Source organism: Mixophyes fleayi, chromosome 7, assembly GCF_038048845.1.
Source record: "Mixophyes fleayi isolate aMixFle1 chromosome 7, aMixFle1.hap1, whole genome shotgun sequence".
Taxonomy (NCBI): domain Eukaryota; kingdom Metazoa; phylum Chordata; class Amphibia; order Anura; family Limnodynastidae; genus Mixophyes; species Mixophyes fleayi.
The window spans coordinates 106,287,647-106,314,554 of NC_134408.1; the positions used below are offsets into that span (position 1 = coordinate 106,287,647).

Here is a 26,908-nt window from a genome sequence, read left to right on the forward strand (position 1 = left end):
CTCAATAAATTTTAGCACTCCTCTGTGTTTTTGGGGTGTCCTCCCTAATTGTGCATTAATATTTCTGGCTGTCAAAAGTCATATCTGTCAGCAGTATCTACTCAATAAATGTTAGCACTCCTCAGTGTTTTTGGGGTGTCCTCTCTAATTGTGCATTAATATTTCTGGCTGTCAAAAGTCATATCTGTCAGCAGTATCTACTCAATAATTTTAAGCACTCCTCAGTGTTTTTGGGGTGTCCTCTCTAATTGTGCATTAATATTTCTGGCTGTCAAAAGTCATATCTGTCAGCAGTATCTACTCAATAAATTTTAGCACTCCTCTGTGTTTTTGGGGTGTCCTCCCTAATTGTGCATTAATATTTCTGGCTGTCAAAAGTCATATCTGTCAGCAGTATCTACTCAATAATTTTAAGCACTCCTCAGTGTTTTTGGGGTGTCCTCTCTAATTGTGCATTAATATTTCTGGCTGTCAAAAGTCATATCTGTCAGCAGTATCTACTCAATAAATTTTAGCACTCCTCTGTGTTTTTGGGGTGTCCTCCCTAATTGTGCATTAATATTTCTGGCTGTCAAAAGTCATATCTGTCAGCAGTATCTACTCAATAATTTTAAGCACTCCTCAGTGTTTTTGGGGTGTCCTCTCTAATTGTGCATTAATATTTCTGGCTGTCAAAAGTCATATCTGTCAGCAGTATCTACGCAATGGATTCAAAGCAGTCCACATATGATCTAAATGAGCAACCAGGTTCTGTCACCAGTCCTGATGTTAGTGTTCCCAGTACGTCATCTGGCCAAGGCGATGTCAAACAACAGAGTGTTTTCAAATTAGTGCAAAAAACAAAAACCAAAAAAAAATTTACTGTATTGAAGCGAAAAAGAAGTGTAACTGAGCAAAAGTTAAGTGACGATAAAAAAAAAATTGCAAGCATGCCATTCTACACACGCAGTGGCAAAGAGAGAATGAGGCCTTCACCTTTGGCTATTAGTGGCAGATCCCAAAAAGTTACCCAGCCTACAATTGGTGCACAACTACTGTTACGCGTCAAAGCCGAGCTGCAAGATAACAGTGAGGCATTACAGGAGAATATTTGCTCTGATTCACAAATGACAACAATCCCTGTGGAGAGTCCATCCAACAGTGGGATGTCTAATCGTGACCATTCTGTTAGTCTACCCATAAAGAAGGGCCCTTTCAGCAGTTCTGCTGATATGTGCCTGAACAGCCCGAGTGTAGCCGGTGATACACCAAGTGAGGATGACACTTTGTCTTTAGAAGAGGATGTGGGGGAGATTTGGGTATCCGACGATGAGGATGCGGTTGATTGTGTAAGTCCTGCAGCAGTGTGGCACCAGTGGGAGCAGTTCTGGCATGTGAGGTTCTGGCACCAATATGCACTTTCCAAACACAAGCAGGGATGACGCAGGGGGCAGACCACAACAGTTTGACATCTGGGCTGGTTTGAAGGATTTGTCAAAAAAATGTGTGACCTTGACCATAATTCCAACCAATCCTACTATTAACATGCAAAGGATGGTGGAGGGCCTATCAGGGATTAAACTGTATTTTTCATAATTTTCACTAATAATGTTTGGGTGTAATATACACCCAAAGACGAGTGCTCAATTGCTAAGAGTCATTGATGGAGAGGAAGACAAGCAGGCTTGTCTGTAGAATTTGCAGGCAAATTGTGCTGCGTTATATAGGTAACACCCAAAGAGAAGAGCTCCATTGCTCCATTGCTAATTGTAATTGCTGAAATAGAAATAATAGGGCTGACAGTCTTGGTCTAAATCTGCAGTTACATTTTATTGTACCATAGCTCACTGCGAAACTGGAGAGGTGGCAGGGTTTAGTGATAATCTTCCTCCAACAATACTAATTCATCCCAATATCCCAATATCATAGAAGTCTGTGTAGTATGATGTAATTGCTGATAATGGCCTTCCAAAGGGAATGACTAGTTGATTTTAGGGCAGAGCTGTCACGGTTTTTGGGCAATTCTTTTACAGCACAGCAAATATCAAAATGTTTAGCGGACTCATCTGCATCACCACTGGGTGTCTTGGGAAAGCAATTTCTTTTACTACAAGCAGTTGCCAGAGAAACTGAAGGAGAAGACGTCCCAACAAGATGTTGATAAGTCTGGGATCCTTGCAAAGAAAATTAAGTATTTCATCTACAATTAAAATATAGTTAGCACATTTACTTTGTTTTATTGCACACTATAATTTTATGTAGCACCTTTTCAAAATCTATTATTAAGGCAATCACTTGACTCAAGCTAACCGTGTCTGCACTTTCTTCACAGGTAACTACTTCGCTGGACTAAAGTATATTCCCCTCAAATGCTAATCTTCTTGCAGCTGCTGTATTCTCCTACATGCTGTTGCAGAAACCACAAATTGACCCTAAATGTTTATGGACACAAACAGCATCTCCTGCATGTCATTTTTCAAAAGTTCTGTAACACCAAGTTGATAGTGTGTGCAAAACAGGAAATGTGATGGAATTCAGCCCCGCTGTAATGCTGGACCAATATTGGGGTCGTAATCAGAAATGACATATCCTCAGGAGACTCCAAGCAGGATTAGCCATCTTTCAATGACATCCCTTAGTTTTTGGAACAGTTTGTCAGCTGTATGCCTCTTAGTGAAGCTGCTGATACACAGAGTAGCCTACTTCTCAAAAATGTGATGTACCTGGGTACATGCTGCTGCTGTCCATGCTGGGGAAGGCGAATGACCAACCCAGTGGGCTTTCACAATCATATAATATTTTGTTTGCCCAGTTACGCTTGTACACATATCTGTGGTTAAGTGTACAGTGGGTAGAATACCATTTTGTCACCCAATAATGACATTTTTAGTAAACTTTCGGTACAGGAGAGAATTAGCTTTTCTAGTAAAATGGTATAGTGATGACATTTGCTAACAGGGACATAACACCTCAATTAAATGTCTTAAACCAACTGTATTAATAGTGAACATTGGACGCAGATCTAACACTAGCATAGTACCCAGGGCGTCTGTGATCCGCTTTGCGACTGGGTGACAGGTTTCATTCTTGCTTCCTCTTGCAGAGGATTGTTTAACTGCCAATTGTTGGGGGGGAAGACTGCAGGTGCTGGGATGTAGATGAGAGAAGGGAGGTAGATTATGCTGGAATGCTTGTTGTTATTTTTTTTTTAACCGAAGTTTCTGATTTTCCCAACAGTTTTCCAATAACTCGCTGAAAAATGACGAAACATGGATGAGGATCCCAGATGGTTAAGGTCCCTACCTCTACTGAGTGTGGCTTTCAAAATGCTACAAATGGATAGACAACTCTTGCCAGGATTCGTGTAAAAATAATTCCACACTTAAGAGTGGATTTTTGGTCTTATGCCCAGGCATGACAATGGCCTTTTTGTTATCACTGGCAAGAACTGCAGCAATTTTTCTTTTCAAGTGTATGAAAATCATATTGTGACATAGGAGGTGTTCAAAATTGAATAAAAAATGACTGGAAATTAGTGTTACTGAGGTTAATAATAATGTAGCTACAAAATAATACCTAAATTATGTTATTTTAGCACCAATAAATGTAATTTTTATAACAAATTGCAAAACAAAACCAAACAAAACCAAAACCAAAACCAAAACACGCAATGGCGGTTTTGCAAAACCAAAACCAAAACCAAAACACAACGGTAATCCAGATCCAAAACCGAATCCAAAACCAAAACACGGGGGTCAGTGACCATCTCTAGTTTTAAACAAAACCTTGCAGGGGAACTAACTATGATTATTATTACTGGAGTCCCTCTGCTCATTCTTGAGTGACAAAGCTCCACACTAGTATTCTGCCCCATGAGCCTGCAGGAGTGAGTGGAAGGAACATGACTATGAACAAGCTCTGAGATGAGGGTGGAACTAGTGTACAAATATCTGAATATAAAAAAAAAAAAATTAAATAGATTAAATTGCATAGTTCAACTATGTTTTAAATTAAACAAAATTAATCATGTTTATATAAGCTTTTATTCAACTTAAAAGTTATATTGAACAAGGTTAATGCTGTGGATAACAAGAAACCTGATTCTGATGTCAATTTATGAATTGTAGCATCATATGAAGGTTTTATTACATATGTTGTACAACTGTAAGGTGTAAAATGTGTCCAAAATAAAGTATAGGAACAAGGTTGGGTTCTTGACATCTCTCATTAGCTGGAGAATGCAAGTCCTTTTGTGGGAAGGGAAAATGTGCCCGCATACCCGTAAAACATGGGTATTATTTACCTAAAGGCACTTTTTAAGCCCCAACCACTTAAGTGAAATAAATAGATTTAATTGTGGGACAAGATTTTTGAAATTAAGTACATAAAGTGCAAAAAATCCAGTTACAAAGGAAAAAAACTCAGATATGTCCAACTCCTCCAATCAGACAATGCAAATTTGTGCACTCTCACAGATGCACTATTTTGATACCCAAATCAGTGCGCATCCCCATAAAAAACTGTATTTGTGCATAAGTATGCTTCTGACATCTCACACAAATACCTGATAGCTTATTTGTACACTGAAATTTAAAGTTGATATGTGTGTGCTACATGAAAAAACAGTCAGTATTTAACTTATGTGCAAAACAGAAAACTAATTTGCACCCCTTGCATTGTAACATGGTTTTGTCCAGGAGACTTAAATAAGAAACTTGTTAATTTAAGATCCTTAATGAATCAGGCCCGTTGTGTCTATCACAAATGCATAAAAAAGCTATAAAAAAAACTATGTGGTTTTCAGATTCTGTGGTGTGGATGGAGAATGAAAAACTGAAACCGCATCTGAAACGTTAGGGTTTTCAAACCAATAAACCGCATATGGTTCAGGCTATATGGCATGGTAAAATCAAATAAGAAACATCTGGTTTTAGCACTTACATTTTCTCAAAGCCTAGCCTACAGGGCATTGTGCTTGGTCTTCTAGGAGTGGCCTGAAAATATGACCAGACCCCCACACCTCTTGTCCAATGCTGAGTAGCTGGGGGTCTGTGTTGTACACTAGTTACCAGAATGAGTTCTTGTATTCTATAAACGCCATCAGAATTGTCATCTGCATTGTATAGAAGTCCTAAGAAAGAGGATATAAACCTTACACTGCTCACAAGGATCGGCCCTGCTTTGTATACTAACACAGAGTACAACCTGTTTTTTAAATACTGAGTGACCAAATCCAGAGTGCCATTTCTCTTATGTGGGTATAAACTCAGTATCTGTCTTTATTATGCATACGTGGACATGGAATCTTTAATGTACAGTTCTAAATATGGGAAGACCCACCACTAGTCTGTCGAAGTCGTATAATTGGATGAACGAAAGTATATTGGTTAATATTGTTTTAAAGGTCGATTGCACGCTACACGTGGCATACTGCGATCGCACGGTAAAATACGCACGTACACACTCGCATTACAACATTTAGCTATTTATATAATTCATATTCATATTGAATCTATTCTACAGAGATTTATGAGCAGATAGCATTTAGTTTATTATTAGTTTATATATTATGATTATATGTACACCTCAGTGTTATTTAAGGTTCAGGTTAAAGAAAATGTGTCATGTCTGATATCATATTAATCCCCTTTACATCAGCAGCTGTCCGGTGCATTCGGTGAAGAAATCGCACATTGCATACTCTAGTTATTAATGTTAGGGAATAAACTTTTAATATGATGCTGACTATAAAATGCTAATAGACTAGTTGTAACTGGAGTCTTGGCGGGAACAAAGGAGCACATCCCCTGGATAGATGACCCCCACCTTTGGATTCTTTAGTTATGACCTGTTTACCCTGGACCCACCCGAAGTCTGGACCTTTAGAAGCAAGCCACGTCATCTGCATTGTTCACTCTGTAACACTGAATCTATATATATCATAGCTGCGCTCCCACTAGCTTCAGTCTACTCTGACCACAGTATTCAAGGGTGAACTACTGTTCACTGGTACCCGTGGGAGCGCAGTGCGAGCGCATGCGAACGCAGCGGTATGTATGTATCTTTTGATATTGGCTGTACTGTACTGTATTATATAATAATCATGTATTGAACTGTTAACTTTTGACATCTGCTAAAATAAATCACTTTATGCATTGGAAACACAACACAATCGCCTATGCAATGCTTATTTGAAAACAATAGAATTACTTCAATAGGTCTCTGCCAGCTTGTCTCCAAACCAGTCCTGCCCAACGGTAATTCCTTCTAAGAAGCCTGGCAATGATCTGTAAAGATTTCTATCACTACAAGTAAAAAGTCCTGAAAAATCACATAGAAACATATCATTTAATGCTAATGAAAAAGCAATTGTCCATCTAGCTGCCTTTTAAAGTTCAATGGCCATGTCCAGGATTAGATAGATATATTTGGCGATAGGAGTCACTGTATTTTTATAGTACTGCAGTTTCCACTATGACTCACCAAATTCCAGCCTGCTGACTCACAAAGAAATAACATTGCTCTGGATTACCCTAAGAAGTAAATGGAAGAACAATGTTTTATTCCCTCACTCTGATGATGCCGTCCTTATCAAAGCCAAAGGAACCAAAGCAACTTATAGCAACTAGCACTGCATGGGAACACTTTACTGGAGAATAGCGGAAAGGAAATGTTACATTTGTGCCCTCACACTGAAAACTAACATTTACTGCCACTTTACATCTGTTCTAACAGACAATGCAATGTAAATAGGGGCATCTTAACCTTTAAGTAGCTGCAAGCTGCAGGCTCCAGCACTGTGCATGCTAGCATTAACTTAAACTTTACATTGTTATAAACCTACAAAAGAGGTTCTCTAATAGGTTCCATTAGCTAAGTGCAAGCTCTGGGAGAGCAGCTTCAAATTCTTTCACTGTTTACCAATTATTTTTCTCGATGCTTCGCACACATATTTAAATTTATTTTAGTTCATCTATCCTGCCAGTATCTCTCTCCAATATTTTTATACTTAATTGTCTAATTTAGATGCTATCAAAAGGTTTTAAAGATTTGTACATGGAATCATCATAATTTTTTTTATATAGCGCCTGCAAATTCCGTAGCGCTTTACAATTAGGAACAAACAGACAGAGAGGTAAGAAGATCCTGCTCGCAAGCTTACAATCTATGTAACAATGAGAGTTTGATACATGAGGTTAAGTGCTACAACATATTGAATATTGGTCCAGCTAAACTGCAAAGGAAAAAGTATTGAGTGGGTCATATGATCAGTCACACAGCAATGCTGGTCAAAGGGTTGTTGTCTTGTGTTAGCTGTGTAGAGGGTGGTAATAGGGCAAATTAGGGAGATTAAGAGGGTGGTTGAGGAATATTATAAGCTTGTCTGAAGAGGAGGGTTTTCAGAGAACACTTGAAGGTTTGAAGACTAGAGGAAAGTCTTATTGTGCGAGGGAGGGAATGTCTGTGCTTTTCAATATTTACCAACTACACAGCACAAGTCAAGTTATTTTGTGTATTACATATAATTTGGATTATCTATTCTTATCATCTATGCTTAATTAGATATAAGGGGTTGCTGATTTTCTTCCCACCATTATTAGATGTAGCCAAGTATAGATTTGCCCTGTGAACTCACAGTGCGGGAGGATTGAACTGATCAAATCAATAACAATGAACAGAGCTTCCCTATTAACCATTATATACTGAAAATACTAATCTGCTCCCAGCTTCAGGTACTGGTCTGGTCCTAATAAAGAGAGAGTTGTCCAAAAGCTCTTTTAATCTACATTGTAGAATTGAATAGGAGTATTTCAAGGATTTCAAATACTTAAGAATCAGAAATACATAACACAACCAATTTTAGTACATTTCATGTTATAACTCGAGACAATTCAGCTGACTATTAGAGAGTTGGCAAATTAATTCACAAATCGCTACTGATTCACCAAACATTAGCTGGGGAATCAGGCCAATCAGTGTATGGAATATGAAAAAGCCAATCAGCGTGTAAAAAGGAGCTTACAGCCCCTTGGACACCCATTCTTCCTGGATAGTATTAGGGGAAAAAGTTCATGGATGTTCTCTATGGTTATTAGCAGCCCAAACTGTGCACTGTTCTGTATAATGATAGGTGACAATTAAAAACTGTATTCCATAAGATATTAACCTTGAAATACAATTGTTAGTAGCAATTGATTTATTTTTTCACCAGAACCCTCCTGAGTTCTGTTCACTTTACAACATTATGATGGTCAAATCTGCAGAGCCGCAGAGCAAACTGCTCTTTGGTGATATAACGGGCTTTGATTTGCATCTAGTTTTTTGACAAAGTGCCTGAGTTTGTGGAGCAAGAGCAGGGCAGAGAGAGGGCGCTCCATGCTAAGACCAGACTACCCCTAGCTTTTAGGACCTATACAAAAATTAGATCTCATTTTGCAGAGTGAGAGTTCTAAAATGAGATAAAGTGGTGGATAGGGCGTATTGTTAGGGGCATTCCTTGCTTTGGAGACGGGTGCGCAGTAATTTTAACTCTGCTAATGCATTTACATTTATGAAACTGGGCCAGGTGAAGTGCTATTCGATGCTTCTCTGTAGAAATTCAGTGTGATTTGTTCATTTTCCTCCACATTTGAGTGTATCTGTGTAATTTACTCCATCTCTAGTCAAGATGGGGGTTGCAGTTCATTCTGGTCTACGTAATATTGCATGTTACAAGCTTCAATGCACATTCTGAGCAGCACCAATGTTCTAGAAATAATTAAAAATGTTGGCGACTATGCTTTTATGCTCTATATGTGTCCATGCATTTGTTAACTCCATCAACTTCCTGCATTAAGCTAAAGTGGATTATTACAATATCTCAGATGTTAAGACAAAACCAAAATAGATATAACGAGCATATAAAATTGATTGATTAATTGTCCTCAAACATTCATGAAAAACTGATATGGAGGTAAAGTTGGGCAAGTTCTTACCGTTATAGACTGAAACGACCGAAAGGCACTCCCCAGCCAAATGTAGATATGGGACTGGATGTTGGTGGATGTGCCATTAAATGTATTTGCCACAACAAGAAAGGGATAAGGTCCAATACTGAAGAATTCCCAGTCGTAAGCACCTGAGGTAGGAATGGTCTGATTGATTTCAAATAGCCTGCTGCTCGAGTTCCACTTGTAAATAACACTGTTAATATTGTGGTTATTGCCTGTAATAGAAGAAATATAATCAAATGAACCGCTATTTGTTCAGCGGAAGATCATGTTTATCAATTCATTAATTTTGGTGTGTATTGACAGATGGAAGAAATACCAATGATGCTCGTTTGGTCACACGACTTGAAGAGACATGTGCTAATCACTTATTTAATATCACTCATCACATCACTCTTATTTAATAATATAGTTCATAGAGAAACAATAACTGTAACCCATAGCAACAAATATAGCTTTCCTTATTCTGACCAAACTGGACTGTTAAAAGCTGATACCTCCATTGATGGATATGGCACATTATTAGACTATGCTTCATATTTTTACATTTTCCCCATATAATTCATGATGGATTCTGTAACTGGACACTGTCTAATATTATTCTAACAGCAGTACCTGGTTGTAAGCACTGCAGTGCTAAGAATTAGCAGAACAGGTCCTAGAAGCTTTAATGGTTAGCCAGAACACTGTGAACCAGCCACAACCTCCTTCAGCATTTTTTCTTTGTTATTTAAAAGGAAGGTACAGATTTCTCTTACAGGAAGTACAATGTCTTTAAGATGGATGGATTTCCGTCTAATCTTAGTTAAAATTGATGTCATTACCAGAGGATAAACAGACAAATTACATTTAGCCAATATATAGGTAAAAATGATATTGAGCTCATAAATAAGTTTCTAGAAGTAGGTATTAGAAATAGTTGTACTTATGCTCTGGTACAGTATACTCATAGTTCTTCCAATACCTTCTCTGTGGTTGGCAACAGCCAGGAAAGTCTCCCCTTCAATGTGGAACGCCTCCCAATCACGCGCACTGTACGTCCGTATACTTTGGTACGGAAGGAATTTTATTTTCTTGGGATTCCATTTGTAAATGACCGACAATTCCTCCCCATCGTCATTCTTCTCAAAGTTAGCCAAGGCTAAGAATATCTTAATAGGAAGAAGGAACAATAAACAGCATTTCATTATGAATAAGACTGAGTTATTATGCAGAATGAGAGAGGATAATCTGTAGTCTGTTTTCACACAGCTACCCAACCTGATTTCAGTCTTTACTTCATTCATATGATTATTATGTTGATATTTCTAAGTAATAATGGGGTAGACTTTTTAAACCTGCTTAAAAAAGAAAAGTGGCGGTGTTACCCGTAACAACCAATCAGAGTCTATCTTTACTTTTCTAGAATGTACTAGATGAATGATAGCTAAATTTGATTGACTTTTCCTTTTTAGAAGGTTTGATAAATCTACCCCAATAAGTTTGATTGATCTGCTAATTAGAGAAATATTGAAATTCAACTTCTTGGCACCAGGTCTATAGGTCACGATTCTGCTTTGTTTAATCATGCTTTGCACAAATAGTAATAGGTTCCAAGATTTAGAGAGATACTTATGGAAATTAGTTATTTCTTAAGGAATATGAATTGCAAATCATTTGCAATACAAAGAACATATATCAAAGATTGCACAACTCTGAGACATAAAATGCTTGCCAAGGATTTTTGGAGGTGAAATAGAGATTAAATCATATTTTACTTAATGATCCTTAAGTATGTCACCTGAATGATATTAATTATTGTACATGGATATTTTGAGTTATTCAGAAAATGACATGTCTATTACAGATCCTGAGGCCCATATATAAGAATAGCAACACTCTTCATCTCTATGTGTGTGGTTTAGTCCTGGAAGGTTTTGTTTATTAAAAAGGAATAAGATATAAAAAATATCTTAAAGCATGATTACTTGATTCCTTGGCTAATCTTAATGTGTTTGTTTAAAAATCAGCAAACAACACAGAAAATATCACGAAATTAGATTCACATTTAGTAGAATTTTGGTCTGGACTAGTGTATAAGTGCAAAACATGGGTCTCCACAGGTAATTCAGGGCTTGGAACTTTCAGGGCTTGAATTATTAGAACCTATAAGGCAAAGAAATCAACACACCTAGAACCCACATGGAGTGCTAACTCTCTTCTCCGCTGCTCTATATCAAGTGGACAGCTAGGCTGCTTAACTCTTGCACTGTAATGCAAAAGCATAACTATACACAGTCATTTGATGCTGTTCCAGCTCGAGGGATATAAAAACCTTGTCTCCATGTGGTCATTGTAGCAGTCCTCTGTCTCAGGGCTGTCTCTTCCATATGGCACGATGGGCAGGTGCCCAGGGGCCCTGCAGCCCAGGGGGCCCGTCAGAGGCAGCGAGAGAAAAAAGTTCCTGAAAAAAAAAAGAAGAAAATAGTTACCTCGCGGTCAGCTGGCGATTCGGCTCCCTCCCTGGTCTCCACCTCCGTGTGGCGCTCGCAGTGCATGTCGAGCGTGACGTCATCACGCCCGCCCAACATCCATTGCGGAGCGCAGCACGGAGGAGGAGACCAGGGAGGGAGCCGGATCGCCAGCTGACCGCAAGGTAACTATTTTCTTCTTTTTTTTTTTCAGGAACTTTTTTCTCTCGCTGCCTCTGATGGGCCCCCTGGGCTGCAGGGCCCATATAAATAATCTTTTTTTTTTTTTAATATATATATATATATATATATATATATATATATATATATATATATATATATATAGGGGCCCCGGTGCACTGCTTTGCCCGGGAGCCCCAAATGATGTTAAGAGGGCCCTGCTCTGTCTCTCTCACAAACACAGGACTCTAGTGAGTTTCTGTCTGGTGGAATCCAGCACTAATGGGACAGGACAGCACACTCTCCTGTCTCAAACTGGTCCTAGGTCTGGACTGGCCCCTTTTTTCTCTGTACTACTGGATTTCCCTGGGTTTGGGTCTGGAACTTCTCTCTCTAGTCTCCTGCCTCAAGCAGGACAAACTACAGATACCCACTTTGCTCTCTACTGAGATCCCGATGGGTGTGGTCAAATACATTTTCAGTACTGTTGGTAAGAACCCCAAGCTCCAGTGTTTGAACTGGTTGCAAACTAGCATCACCGTGATATTATTCAACCTCCGCTCTACATTGAAGTAGTCAGTCATTGTGAACGTGCTATTTTTTTATCCTTTGATTATTGAGAAATGATTTCCACTATTGATTGCTGTTCTTATTGATATGTTTGTGTTACAGGTAATCAGCATTCTGAGTAGGCCTGCTACAAGATTGAGTGTAGACTATATTTATAGTACATATACATTATTTGGAGTGTGTTTACTTAAGAAATGGTCTGATGTTGGCTTAGAGGTCTATGTATTAAGTCAGGGCCCATTTCTACTCTTTACTCCATATTGGTCTCCTCTGTGCCACTTTGGGTGAGGGACATGACCGGGGGGGTCAGAGCGGAGTGATGAGGTTAATCATGACCATATGGAACACTGCATCACTCTCGCCCTTTCTCCGTGCTCCAAAATCCTATGAGGTGGCGGAGGTCAGGGGTGTATTATATGTCATAACTGAACAGTAAACAGGTGTCTAATGTTACCATACCCATTTCCATTTGCATTTAATTGTTCAAAACACATCTTGCTGTATCCATATATGTTTACTGCAAGCAAACACATTGGGAAGCCTACAGTCACCTTCAATTACCTCAAATCACTAGTAAAAACTTTAGTAACAATCTTTTGTCATGCACTTTCATTGGTATGTTTTATTACAAAAAGAAATGCCAGTGGGTATGAGGCCTAATTTTATTTTTATAAAGCTTTTTTCCCCCCTGTGTTCTGAAATCAAACATTTGAACTGAAAGCAGGGACAGTTAGAGCATAAGGTCAAACTGGCCCATCAGAGTACCAGGGACATCGCCAATGGGCCCCACTGCCTGAAGGTCCTGCCACCTGTAGATGCTGTCTTACCTGCCCAAGTGGCACCTGTTCTCATATGGGACAGGATGCAGAGAGGCTCCTGCTCCTTTAAGTGTCTCAGTTTCAATACGTCACGTCAGTGACGCTTAAGGGACCCAGGAGCCGCTCTAGTTTAGCAAGCGAGAAGAAGATCATCACAGGGGTAATATTATTTATTCATATAATCACAGGGGGCACCATTATTAGTTTATATAATAGTAGGGGCACTATTATTTGCTTATACACAATTTTATCATATGATTGCATATATATGACGTTAACCAATCTTTCATCCATTTTTTTAATATGTTATGTCTTTGTCACTGTACCATAAAAGTGAGGCTAGCGCTTCATTACAGCAGGGACCCGGTCTCGCGGACAATCACCAGCAATGGGCAGAGCTTAGATGCATAGCGCAAAAGTGCCAGCTAATTGAGTTACTTGGGGGTCTCATCTGGTATCCCTCCAAACCATTTCAAGCCGAGTGTCACAGGATATATCTGGCTAAGGATCACCTGCGGATATTAGCGCTGCTACCCAAGGAGGCGCAGAGTCTAGCACAACACTCCCTTGCGGGACACCCGCAAGGGAGTTTGGATTCGCTGCAAGTGAAGTGCAGGTGGCGGCCATCCAAGGAAGCTACCTGCCGGGTGAGTGGTGAACAATCGTAGTTGCACAGGCAGTAGTCGTAACCGTGCGGGCAAGCGAAGTACAGAGGAGTAGATCAAAGCAAAGCCAGGGAGCCAGGAGTCAAAACCAGGAATGGACCAGAGGTAGAATCCAAAGCAATGTCAGGAAAAGCTGGTTCGGTACACGGGAGGTCAGGCAGGAGGCTGTAGTACATACAAATTTGCTGGAGCATAGAGAGACCTAGATACTCTGGCACCCTAATGGTAAAGAGCCTAGCACAGGGGCGCACAGAGCGAGGAGAGCAGCGTCAGCCCCCGGCCAATGAGGAGATGCAGGGACGGCGCCTGACACCAGAACACTGAAGGAGAAGGGTGGTTACGGGGACCCGGAAACAACCAATGAAGGGAGGCCATAAACCCGAAAGAAGCCTAAGTCGCCCAGTAGAGAAAAGGGGGGGTTGCGCAGCACATGCCGCCAGAGGTATTCTAATTACCCCTTTAGGGGGTGTGCAGACCCCAAGTTATAGCAGGCATCAGAGGGGTACTCCCAATAAATTGAAAGCATGTAGCATGAGGGCTAGTGATTAAAGAGGAAGTGGAAGAGTCCCAGAAATTAAAAACACACAGCAAAGTACCAGCAAGGTGATCCCTACCTTAAGGGACACACCAGAAACACCAGCACAGCAGACACAGGTTGGCACTATAAAGGGGAAGGCAATGAGAGTCTGAGAGCTCCTTCTATCAGGTACTCCTCTTGGAAAGACCTTCATTCCGTTGGGGGGTGGACGCTGCACAGTGCTGGTATGGAGGTTGGAGACTGCATGTTAGAGGAGTCCCTGGACAGTGGTATGTATGTAGGTGCTGGGGGTCTGTAATTGTTCATCTGCATGCCTGCGATCTGATAAGCTGATCAATATACACAGCCTGTGTGATGCAACGGAAGTCTGTGTCTGTGGAACTACTGCTACTAACAGCAGAGAATGACATGTAACGTGCTGTCAGTTTATAAGTACTGAACAGGAGTGAGATGACTGAAGCAAGCTGATAAAGCTTTGTGTAGGAGCAGGGCCAGATTAACCCGAGGTCTAACTGGGCTAGAGCCCAGGGGCCTTGGGCACCTGGGAGGCCCGCCGGCATTCATCGAGTAGGGGACGACTCCGGCTGTCAGCTGGACAAGGAGAATGGCAGGCAGCTAACAACCTCGGAAGAGTGAAGCTATGAGTCATAATCTCACTTTCACAAGATCACCTCAGTAAGGAGCTTAGTGCGCTCAGCGGAAGCACTATAGGGAGTAACGGAAGAATGGAAGGAGGTAAGCGCTCGGGGGAGAATTGAGATGACCTGGGACCCAAAAGGTATTTGTAACACTGCACTAGAGTCTGTCCACTTGTGAACACCCATGTACTCAAGGAAACTCCTCTGGTATTGTTTACCCATACCCACCAGCTAGTGGAGGTAACAAGGATCCCAGGTATTTGCAGCAAAGGTCACCAGGGGCACCCTTCAAAGGGTCCTTTTTACCATCTAACCCACAGAGCCCGGTGATATGAGACTGAGCTAACCTTGAGAAACCCTGCACTCTACAATTTTAATTTACTTTGTTAATAAATGTTGGTGACCAAGATAAAGTCTGAACTGCAAGGTATAATTTCCTTTTAAGAACCATTTCCACACATGATTGAAACAACAGTCAAAACAGCCTAAGAGGAAGAGGTGGGAACAAAACAACCACATAAAGCTCTCCTGCTGGAACCATTAATCATCAGGCAGAAAAAAACAACGTAACCTGTGCTGAAGCCACATGCAATACCACAACACAAAGACAAGTTTCTTAATCTATCATCCACAACTATTTACACACTTTCTAAATTGTGTCTTTAAAGGCTCATTCTTACAAGCAATTACATTACATACACCATGGCATAAATGAGTCCCGCAGGTTTATTTGCATTGCATTTGTCTGGTTATATGGTAACACAGCAAGGTGCAGGCTCTACAACTCTCTTTCATGTATGTCTCTATTACTCTGCTGGAATTATATCCAGATGCATTATTTAATATCACTTATTAGATGAGGGAAAAGCGTATACAATTCATAAGTATTGCTTATTTCAAATTCAAGAATGTGGTTTATTTTACCAGCAAAAAAACATTACACTATTTTGCATTTAAAATGTACAGGGTATAGTGGTACCTACCATATTGAGAAATCCCAGGAGCCACGAATAGACAAACATTATCCTAACAAATTTGAATTCTGTGTTCTTATATCAGTTTTTGCATTTACTAAGTTGAACACAAGGATAATGAGCCATTAATGGAGGGGTTACAAATAGATCATAGGTCCATTTTAAGAGTGTGACACCTGTGTACACAGTCATTTTCTTATATGAATGACATAACATGCAAATGACATAGAGGTAGCCTGTCCTATGCTTTTGATCCCTAATCCATTCCACTGTCTGAAAACTAGGTTCAGTTGAATGTCTATAAATGCTTGCTACAAACTTTTATGAATAAACATTTTAACCATAGTGTGCAATAAATAAGTTTTATATATATATTACACACATATTTTGCGAAATTAATATGTCTTCAGGTATATTACTAATACCACTTAACCCCACTAAGAAAATGGTATGTGTTTTTAAAACTAGTTAATTAGGTTACTGGCTGTTTGTTTCTCCCAGAGTGGTCTTTTTCCAGGAAAAATCCATAAAATGCCGATTGATCCTCAATAGCAACTAATTCAAGTATGTGTTCAGTTTGTGTTATAATATAGACTTTTACTGCTGCCTATTAGCCTGTTCAATAAACTCATCTCTAAGATAAACAAAACCCTTGTTGAATCTTCTACCATAGATAAAACTGAATTTGCAATATACACCTTTTAATTGTAATGTACTGGACTCATATAATAAAAGATTCATGACTAAGGGGTCTTTTTATTAAGCTGGGGTGATAGCATAGATTTGCTATCGCTGCTTATCACAAATACCTGATAGCTTATTTGTACACTGAAATTTAAAGTTGATATTTGTGTGCTACATGAAAAAACAGTCAGTATTTAACTTATGTGCAAAACAAAATACTAATTTGCACCCCTTGCATTATGACATGGTTTTGTCCAGGAGACTGAAATAAGAAGTTTCTCAAGTTAAGATCCTTAATGAATCAGGCCCCTTGTGTGATATTATGTGCAATTTCATGGTCATGTACATGTATTAGCAGATTAAGATAGATTTTGTGGTCTAACTCTGATAGTACGAAGTGACATTGTTACTTGCTGTCATACACCTTGCTATGATCCGGACTATAACTCCTGAAAATGTCATACAAAGGACCCATACACACAAACATACAGCAGAATGAGAATATGCACCTTTGTACTGTCTGTGCCTGGTGCTCAAAGAGGTGCATTTGTGGGTGTGAAAGGGTTAATCAGCACAAAACCTCACAATCTAAAAATCAACCACACACTCTCAAAAATCTCACACTATGAAACAAGCAGTCACGTCACCACTTACACGTAGCTCAAGAGCTGTTAGTCTTAGAAAGTATTCAGCTACTCTCTGACTTATCCCTAAATGTACTCACTTACCCAGTAACTTAAGTGGAAATTTAGTAGTGGCGGTATGGAAATTTAGAAGTCGCGGTATAGCAAATTAATGGCAATGTAAGTGAATGGAATTTGATAGTTTTACAATCAAAGCAGTGGCAGAAGCGGTGGTATAGCATACTGCCGTATACACCCCCACTTCGGCCACTGGACGTATCCCAAAATGCACTCACAGCCTAATTAAAATCAGAATTACTGTAAAGCAAACAATTTCCTGTATAAAAGTAGCATTATAAACACCAAGCCTATCTGACATAAAGACATAACTTTATTAATTGGGATTTAATATGACAAAAGTCACAATGCTGATTGAACAAAAGTAGTTATAACAAATTGACATACTAAATAGGAATGTAAAATAATTTCTTAAAAGAAAAAAAACAAAAACAAAAACTGAACTACATTCACTTACTCTTTCAAGCAATCTGGTGCCTGGGGGAAGGTTAGAATGTTGGAACAATTTCTAAACAACAGACTGATCCCCAAAAGTGACAAAAATCTAAATCATTTCATTACCTTTTAAACCTCTTTCCTCCCCTCCATGTGACATCACCTAAAGATGTTTGCTGGTAAGCTAATCTGCTTTACAACTGATATATTGCAACTGAGATATGGAATTACTTCCACTAAAGATGGTATAATTTTCTTGACATACACATAGGAAACATGATTTAGCTATATTGATTCCTAGGGGAGATACATCATTCCTATAGGTTCCTTATGGTTCATGCAAATTGACACTTTCGGTTACAAATGTATTCAGAAGTCTTCACAAACATGTATGAGGGTAAATATTACTTTGATCAATTGTGCTTCCTATATGAAGAATATATTTCATGACCCAAATATTTTAGCCTATATTTTACGGGTCCTTGGAATTTTTAACTGGGTAATAAAAAGTATTGATTGTTCTTCGGTGAGAACAGTGCTTCTTTAAGTCAATAATCAAGGCAAGGTGACAGAAAGCAGACCTCTTAAGCATATTTGTGACTTTCATCAAATTACATTAACCTTTTGTTTGCCTAAATACAGGGATTTTCTGGAAACCATTTGGTCTTCAGTAAGATTTTAGGATAGATCATGAACACATTATTTTCATAATTATCCTGATTATGCTATAATCAGCTGTGGAAGTGGGCTGGTATACAGTGGCATGCCATACCGCTACTTCTCCTACTGCCTTTGATTCATTCACTTTTTCATTTTCCCTACCACCACTTCTAAATTTCCATTGCAACCATAGGCTTGAATCATGACCACATGGTTGAATGAAAGGGGACGTTGAAACAGAGGTAAATTTATTGGAACTGATTTTAATGCTGTAAGTAATACATTACTTTTATAATTATATTAATCAGATACATTGGCATATTGCACGTTGCCATCCTGTTACATTGTTATGCCTGAGGTGCTCTACCACATAATGTATTATGTTAAACCTTAAGTTTCGTGCTTATGTCAATAAAGTGATAGCCTCTTTTTTCATTTACTGTGCATTCTCTACCCTTTTCTGCACTGACAGGAGGAAGCGTGCAACTTTCCAGCTGGTAGAACACAAGCTCCTGAGACAGCTGCTTATGTATAAAGTCTTAATTTATTCACAGCATGTCGTTGCGTGTACTTCATACCTCCTGGGGTGTTTCATAATCGCACCAAAATCTTTTCATCATTTCTCTTGCTTTATGTTCAAACAACATAAAACAAACTGTACAGTGGCAGCTTTTTACTGCACCTAGGTTTATCAAAACATGCTTTCTAGAAAAGATAAGGCCGGGCATAATACAGCCACATCTGCAAAATACTACAAAGCAAAAGAAATAAAAAAATCAGTTTTTAATAAACATTAACTTCCCCATTACATGCGGCTGCTTCCTGAAATTATATACATTATATCTGGGACAAGATCTTGTCTCAAACCAACTGGGACTAATTTCTTTTGTAATTTAAAGCAGAGATATTTGTCCAGGATAATGCAATGCATGGAGCAGACACTCTGGGGGTACAAAGGAATTTAATCCCATGCGGTCCACTGGTTTATTATTGAAGTTTTGAATTAACTTTAAAATCACCTTCAAAATTGTCAAAATTTGGTTCTTAATATCAAATAAATAAAAGTAACAATGAAGTTTATAATGTTTAAGGAGAGATACACTTTATTTAGTACAGTAGGCTATAGTTGCTATTAATGTACAGCTGGAGCATGATTTGCTGAGTTGAACAGTACCATTGCGCTTAACCTCACTGCCAATGACATAGACCCCGTGGGGGTCCTCTGAATGTGCCATTTGTTAGAGTGAAACATGCTCCATCTGCACCTAAAAAATTGTTTGGTGGGGCTTAGCAATAAAACTAGCAGAAAATTGTGGTCAAAATCAATGTGCACTTTGACGTGTTTTAGACAAAATTTGGCTTGGGTAAAATTAAAGTTGTTGCCCTTGCTTATTGTTTTACTTTTTACTAATAAGCAGGGACCCTAAGTACTCAGGAGATCATTTGCAAAGGAAAAAAACAACACTCCACGGTGTAAATACAGCATGTACCCACACTGTGCCTTGATTTGCCTACATTTTTATGAGGCCACAAATGTTTAGAGATCTAAATGGAAACATTTGCAGAGGAGGCGAAATTTGCACCAACAGAGGGGAGAAGTTGGGAGGACTGAAGGCATACTTTATTAGCTACACAAGAGGTGCACCTTGCCATACAAAGCAGTGAAGCAAGATTTAATTTTGTTGAGCGGGTTTATTGTAATGAGATAAAAGGGTGGATAAAGAGGGGGGCTGATCTTGCCAGCCCTGGCATTTTTGGTTCTTCCTGGAAACTGGCCCCCTGGGGACCAGCCACCATATACATCCATTTTTTCTTACAGCAGGGATCAACCACCTATCCTGACTGGCTCAGCTCCCTATCTGTCAGACAAGCAGGACGTCTAGGTTGACAGACAGGAGAACCTCCTCTTTTATTCAGCTGGCTCTCCTCCTGTTCTGCTGCTCCACTTCTAATGTGTTGAGTATATTAATGTAATATACTGGGTGCCAGTGGTTATATAGTGGGACTAATGTAATGTGAGAGCTGGCAGGTGTGATTAATGTTAACTAGGGTACTAATGTAATGTAGTGGGTGCTATTAAAGTTTTATAATGTGTCTATAAATTTCAAGCCGATTAATGAAAACAATGGTGGTGTTTAAATAATTTGACTGCTGGTGGGGGCTATTCATGTAATGTGATGTGATGTAATGTGAGGGCTATTCCTTTAATGTATCAGCAGGTGGTGGCTATTTTTATTAAATGTGGGAACTATTAATTTAATATGGGATTGACGAAAATTATTTATATATTTTAGGGGCTAATAATGCAATCTGGGGGAGTAATAATTCAATGACGGGGCTAGTTGGGGACAAAGAGTCTGTTTATTGATTTAATGTTGGGGCTGGTTGAGGGAAAGCAGCCTACTGAGTTCAGCTTTCCAGGAGGTACTAAATAACGTTGTACTAAATATCTTGTTTCAAAACTGGGCCCCGATATTCCATGATATAGACAAGCATCAACAGTGCTTAAGGCCTTCACAGAAGCAGGAATATAAGGCTGCAGAAACAGGTAGGAGAGTGCAACTCAGTCTGCCACCTGTTCGAATTCTGGTAGTGCAAACCTGAATTGCCCCACACAGTCACAAAGTCTTCCTGATAGCTGTAACACACTAGAGGTATGTTCCTCTTCATGCATCTCTCAATGCTGTGTTGTCCACTGGAGGAGAGGTCAGAGTGCTGCACCAGTGACACCAGTTGGAGTTACCAGCGCTCTGCTCAGAATTCCTTCCCACATGGAGCAGCAGTGGGAGCATCTGCTGTGAAGACTAGAGCCCTCCTCCAGTGGACATCGCAGCTGTTAGGGACCTCTATGGTGGTGTGTTAGGACACATGTGACAATGCTGTTTCTTCTATAGGGGTAGGTGGAAAAACAAATGCATCCTCTCCTTCCAGAAGTCACCAGCCCCATGCAGAAAAGCACCGGACCTCATCCCAACCCCCACTAGGTTGCGGGGGCTGCACTATAAGACAAAACTAGGATCACTGGCACGGCAAGTTTGTCAATACAGGGCTAGCAGTATATGGATAGGGGACCCTAATATCCTAATATCCCCCTGCCCATTATGCAAACCATGAATAAAGACAATACAGTAGTGATACAAGATATGTGTATGCCCGAGTCCTCTTTCATATAGGAAAGTTTGAATTTTGTGTACTTGGACAGGAAAAAATAATTTTAATGATTAATGTCCCCACACTGACATAATTTATTCAATTGTTAAACTTTGTATATTCATAATTTACTACTTGACTATTAACATTTAAATATCACAGCATCCCATAGTTAAATAAATAAGTAACTGGAAGGCATTCAAATTAATTCAAAGTTACATTCTATAACCTTTTCCCAGGAGATTGACTACCTGCTTTGGTACAATGTGTGCAATGCGATCTATGCGATTTTACCTGTCAAAAAGCATACAGTTCAAGTTAGTTAAATTCCATTCTCACCCGCTTTCCTATTGTGAAGTGCTTCCAGGCCTGGGCTTGGTAGGTGATGAAGTATTGATGGACTATAAACTTTCCATTGCTCCACCTGTAGAGGACTGAGCCGGGCCGATTATTCCTGTTAGCCATTACAGCAAAATACCCCACGTTTGGGATGAGGAAGATCTCCAGCCCCATGGTTTCCGAAGCAGTGGCCAGGTTCTGATACTCCTCCACATAGTCTAGCCTCTCCTTCCCTGATCACAGAGAGAAAAATAGGATGTTACTGCAGATACCATTAACCTAAAAGGATACTATTTGTATTTTCTGACCTTTTTCAAACTCTAAAATCTAAAATATTTATAACAGGGAGGATTAGTCCCTTCTCCTTCAGAAGGGTCCAATATATATATTCCACCTGTAGTAGTAATTTAACAAGTTATTGAAGGTTTAACTTTGGGAAGAGAGTCTAATAGTCTACAATTTGTATGGTACTAACACTTGCTAAATAGTGTCTTCTAGCATTTCAGACCACTTATTAACAACACACAAGAATAGCATCTTATTTTTTACTATTTTAACCTTTTATGTCCCTTTTACCAAATGCAGTCATTATATCTAGTCTTCTTTTCTAGTCTTTGGCCTTGATGCTTTCATTTTTGTAGAGGCCAATAACACATTATACTTAATATATGGCTATAAAAGCTGTGTGCAGATAACATTCAACCCAATTAAAAATTACAGCATTGATCATGTTAAAATTCAGATAATTAAATCAGATCAGTAATTCAGAGTATTACTCCTGTATACTTTGCAAAAATATTTTGTATATGACTTTTATATTCAAAATTATAGGTTCGCTATGACCCATGTTCTAGTTCGGCTGTTAAAAAACAAAAAGATCAAAAGAAAATTTGAAAAATTCAAATTGAAGTCATGTTTAGTGTAGGACTGGCCAGAAAGGGAAAAGGGCATTAGTTGCTCAGCTTAACATGTATTGCTATATATGGAAGTAAATTGACCATTATTAAATACAGAGTACATCTTGAAGTAGCTAGAATAGCATTAACAAAATCTTTGTTGAGTGCAGACGATCAATGTTTTTTGTTTATATATTTCTTGCATTGAAAGGTTTATATATTTCTTGCATAATGTAACAAATGCTATGAAAAAAAAAATATTTGTGTGTCTTGTTCTGTATTAAATAAGATCTTCAATTGCTATGAATATTTTTTAAATAAAATATTAAACATATTGTTGCTTGACATCAAATTACTGTTGCATTGCAACAAGCTGTTTCCCCTTTCAATCTACACAGGAAAACAACATATAAATACAAAAAAGGGAATACACCAGCTCACAGCTTTCCTATTAAACAGTGGCTTTTATTTCCCTTTGTGATGCACCAGTCATGAGTCTATTCTTTTTCTAAAGAATGGGCTGAATCTATATACGTATATAAAAGAAGAAGTTTGTTTGTTGGCGAATATCTTCGACACCCCTGTACGGATTGGAATGAAACCAACTTGAGATGGTCCAGTTAGAATTTTTGCCAGGTTTTAGGGGGGTTAGCGATCTGGTCGGACCTCCCGTTGGTGTACGTTGGGCAGAACTTTGACCCAGGAAGCCTGTTCTGGGCCTTCCACTGGATGGATTTGGGGGAAAACTTCACAGATTGGTAACATTAGACCCGAGAAGACATACTAGGGGGTTGAGGTCCCGGTCGGACCTCCCGTTGGTGTATGTTGGGGATAAATTTGACCTGGGGAGCCTGTTCTGGGCCTTTCACTGGATGGATTTGGTTTGTTTGTCTGTTGTGTTATGCGTTCGCCACCCCTGCACCGATTGGGATGAAACCAATGCGAGCTGGACTAGTTGGAGGGGGTTAAGGTCCTGGTTGGACCTCCTGTTGCTGTACATTGGGCAGAACTTTGACCCGGGAAGCCTGTTTTGGGCCTTCCACTGGATGGATTTGGATGACATTTAATATAAAAACAAAAATGACACTGGGCAGCCACCTCATGGGTGAGTTGGAAGAGTTGCTAATTATTTTTAAAATATTGACAGTTACATCCAACTCATTGATAACTTAATAACTTGAAGATTTAAACCCGGGCAATGCCAGATATTCCAACTAGTATCCTATAAGCAGGACAAGGGCATGAAGTGGACAGAAGATGCAGTTAATCTGGATGTGGTTGTGAGCACACTTTCAGACGTGCCTGATTGTGCTTAATCAAAGGTGGTTACAAAGTTGACGTAATTCATTCTCAAAAAATCTGCACGTAAAAATTGTATATTTACATACAATAGGTCAGTGGCATATCAAGGTGCGTGCATCAAGGCACCAGTAGCACATGCTCCAGGTTTTACGCCAGGCGTACGTCGCATACTCTTATATAACCTTTTACATGTCACATGTTTGTATACCAAATTATACATTCTCTATTAGGCATCAATAAATCTTCAAACACCTACGAAAATAAAGAATATTCCAAATTGTTTAAACAATCACACAATATCATAATATTTGCCAGAATAAAAAAGAAAGTATCAATCAGCATCTGCGGTGCATTCACAAAAAGCCAACACAAGTGATTTGCCAGTGCTGACGACCTTCATCATCACTATCCACTATTTGCATGTGCCCTTGGACACCTGCAAATAAATGGCCTTCTCAGGCATATGTGCATTTGTGTACCGGTCTGTACAATTTCTGTTCAGGAATGGCCGCTATCAGTTCTCTCAGTCGTGCCTGGTTACCTAGCAACCAAATGTGGCTCTTCTGGTGATCACACCGGCTTCAGCACAAAGTATGGTGCCAGAGTATTGGGTCCCCCAGCTCCAGTGCTACATACCTTACTTCTATTTGTCTGATTTCCTGTGCATGATCCCGGCTTGTTCCTGACCTGTCTTCGGATTATCCTGTTTGTCTCCCAGTGTTTGACCCTGCTGCCTGTGACCTTTCTCTCTAGATCTCCCTTGTGTACACTGCTGACCCCCACCATGTTGACTGGCTTGTCTGAGACCATTCTTCTGGATTATTCTGGTGTACATTTGCTGTCTGAACGTTACAGAACCAGCCTGTCGGACTACCCTTCAGCTCTCCGTTGCCTCGCTGGTGGCTCAGTTTGAGGACTGCAACCTACATGTCTCCCGCAGCGAAATCCAATGTTATGCTCAGGGGAGTCCGTATTTGCACCAGCGAACAGGGCACAGAGCCTAACAACCTCTCAGGTCTTCACCAAGAACTTCCGCAAGGCAGGATGGGCTTGGCTGCTGAGAAACTGCAGGTTACGGCCCCTGATTAAGCCTACTAACGTGGGAGACAGATAGACAAGCAGCAAGATAATATAGAATTGGTACCTGCAGGAGGTGTTGCCGAGACATCAGGAAGGAGCCGGGTCTGGCACACAATAGCAGATGACAGTCGCGTCAAAGGGAGATCCAATAGAATAGTGAGGTTCAAGCCGGGTCTGGTACACAATAGCAGATGACAGCCATGCCAAAGGAAGATCCCTTAGTATAGTGAGGTTCAAGCTGGGTCTGGTACACAATAGCAGAGTTAGCCCATAGGAGGTCCAAGGAGCAAATACAGGAGCTGACACAGAGAGCCAGGAGTCAGGTGAGTAACCTGTTGCTCTGACACAGAGCTTGTGTCAGAGCGTGATCTTTATACAGGCAGAGGAGGAGTTTGAATTCCCTGTGGGGGGTCACATGATCGGGACTGCCGCAACCCTGAAGTGACAGGCAGCCGCCAAAACGGAGTATTGTATTACACCAAACCCCCGGTCCCCGGTGAAGATCGTATGTGCTTTAGATTCCGCACTCCTCTCACGAGCACCCCTTTCTCGAGCAGCGCTAATACCAGCAGGTAACTACTAGTGTTCTAATCCTGTGACACTACATAGACGCATACGTGTCCTCTTTCTGGGCATGCACAGAGCGATTTCAAGCAAGATAGTCTGCAAAAACTGGAGCAGAACTCACTCTACATTATCCCCTTTAATGTTTATTCTCTTTATTTTTGAAATATGAAACCTCGGTTTCTTTTGTGAAGTGTATGCTAAATTCACAATGGTGGTACTTATCCAGGTCACAGTGAAAGTTTCAGTGCAGAAGGGCATATATATACACAATGGTATTTTGAAACCTGGTGAAATCAGCTGACAAAATAAGTACTTGGTGCACCAGTCTTAATAAAGATTTCCCCTGACAACCAAGGGAAACCATCATCTGCCAGGGGGCACTTATATCTAGTAAACCGAACAACCAGGTTACATTAGGTAAAATAAGTATTTGGCTCTACAGTTGTTGGCTATATATAACTTATATAAATATTGTACTTTGGTTATAGTGTTAATGAGCAGAGATTGCAGTGGGTGCTACCGATTTTTAGTTAAGCCCCATTTATAGAGAATATGTTGAAAATACAATTTTTGATTAATTTTTAGATACTGAAGATATAAAATAAATATAATCACACATTTAAACTGCTTCATTTAAATATGTTTTAAATTGTATGAGCAATATTAAAGTAAAATGAAGTTTTATTTAAGTAAAATTGCCTTTAACTTTCACATTAGCCAATCAAATTAATTTAATCAGTGTCTATAGTTTATCTGCTTTCAGAAGAAAAAGGTCTACTCCTGAAATTCAGTTTTCAATTTGTATATATTATAGGAACTTTGGCAGGTTCTTTCAATAAAAGGTCAAATCTCTTTTTTACCTGGTCCATATTACAAAAAAATAACCATTGAGTTTGCCACAGCCTGATTAAGTTAGATGGTTCCATAAGTCATAAATAAACCTTTTAATTCAACCATTATGGCGCAACTAGTAAGATGCTCAACAGAATATGATTTTCATTAAAGCTGCGCTCCCAGATAGCTGTGGGAGTCATATCTGATGGCGACATTTAAATGGCTGCAGAAGGGTGCGTAAGCAGGAGGACTAACCAGAAGCCGCAATCTCGCTGCGATAACAGAGATTGACAGCTTCCGATTGGTCTTTCGACTCACATCCACCCTCTGCAGTATCATACACCCATGGTTTTCAGTTGTGACTGAGAACCAAACTATAGAGCCCCGAGAACAATGACTGCACAGAGCGGCTCTGGTGAATGGTGCTTAGGGTGTGAGGAATTATTTACCCTACCAGG

The 26,908-nt window shown here is 39.6% G+C and overlaps 1 protein-coding gene across 1 annotated transcript in view; it reads right to left on the minus strand.

The window, feature by feature from the left end:
• TSPEAR (thrombospondin type laminin G domain and EAR repeats) overlaps positions 1–26,908 on the minus strand; it is a 73,644-nt gene that overhangs the window by 28,290 nt on the left and 18,446 nt on the right. The window contains exons 8-10 of the mRNA XM_075181382.1: positions 21,772–22,004; positions 9,934–10,120; positions 8,955–9,184 (exon numbers count right to left, since the gene is read on the minus strand). Of these exons, the coding sequence (XP_075037483.1) occupies positions 8,955–9,184; positions 9,934–10,120; positions 21,772–22,004 (650 nt within the window). The remainder of the gene's footprint in view (positions 1–8,954; positions 9,185–9,933; positions 10,121–21,771; positions 22,005–26,908) is intronic.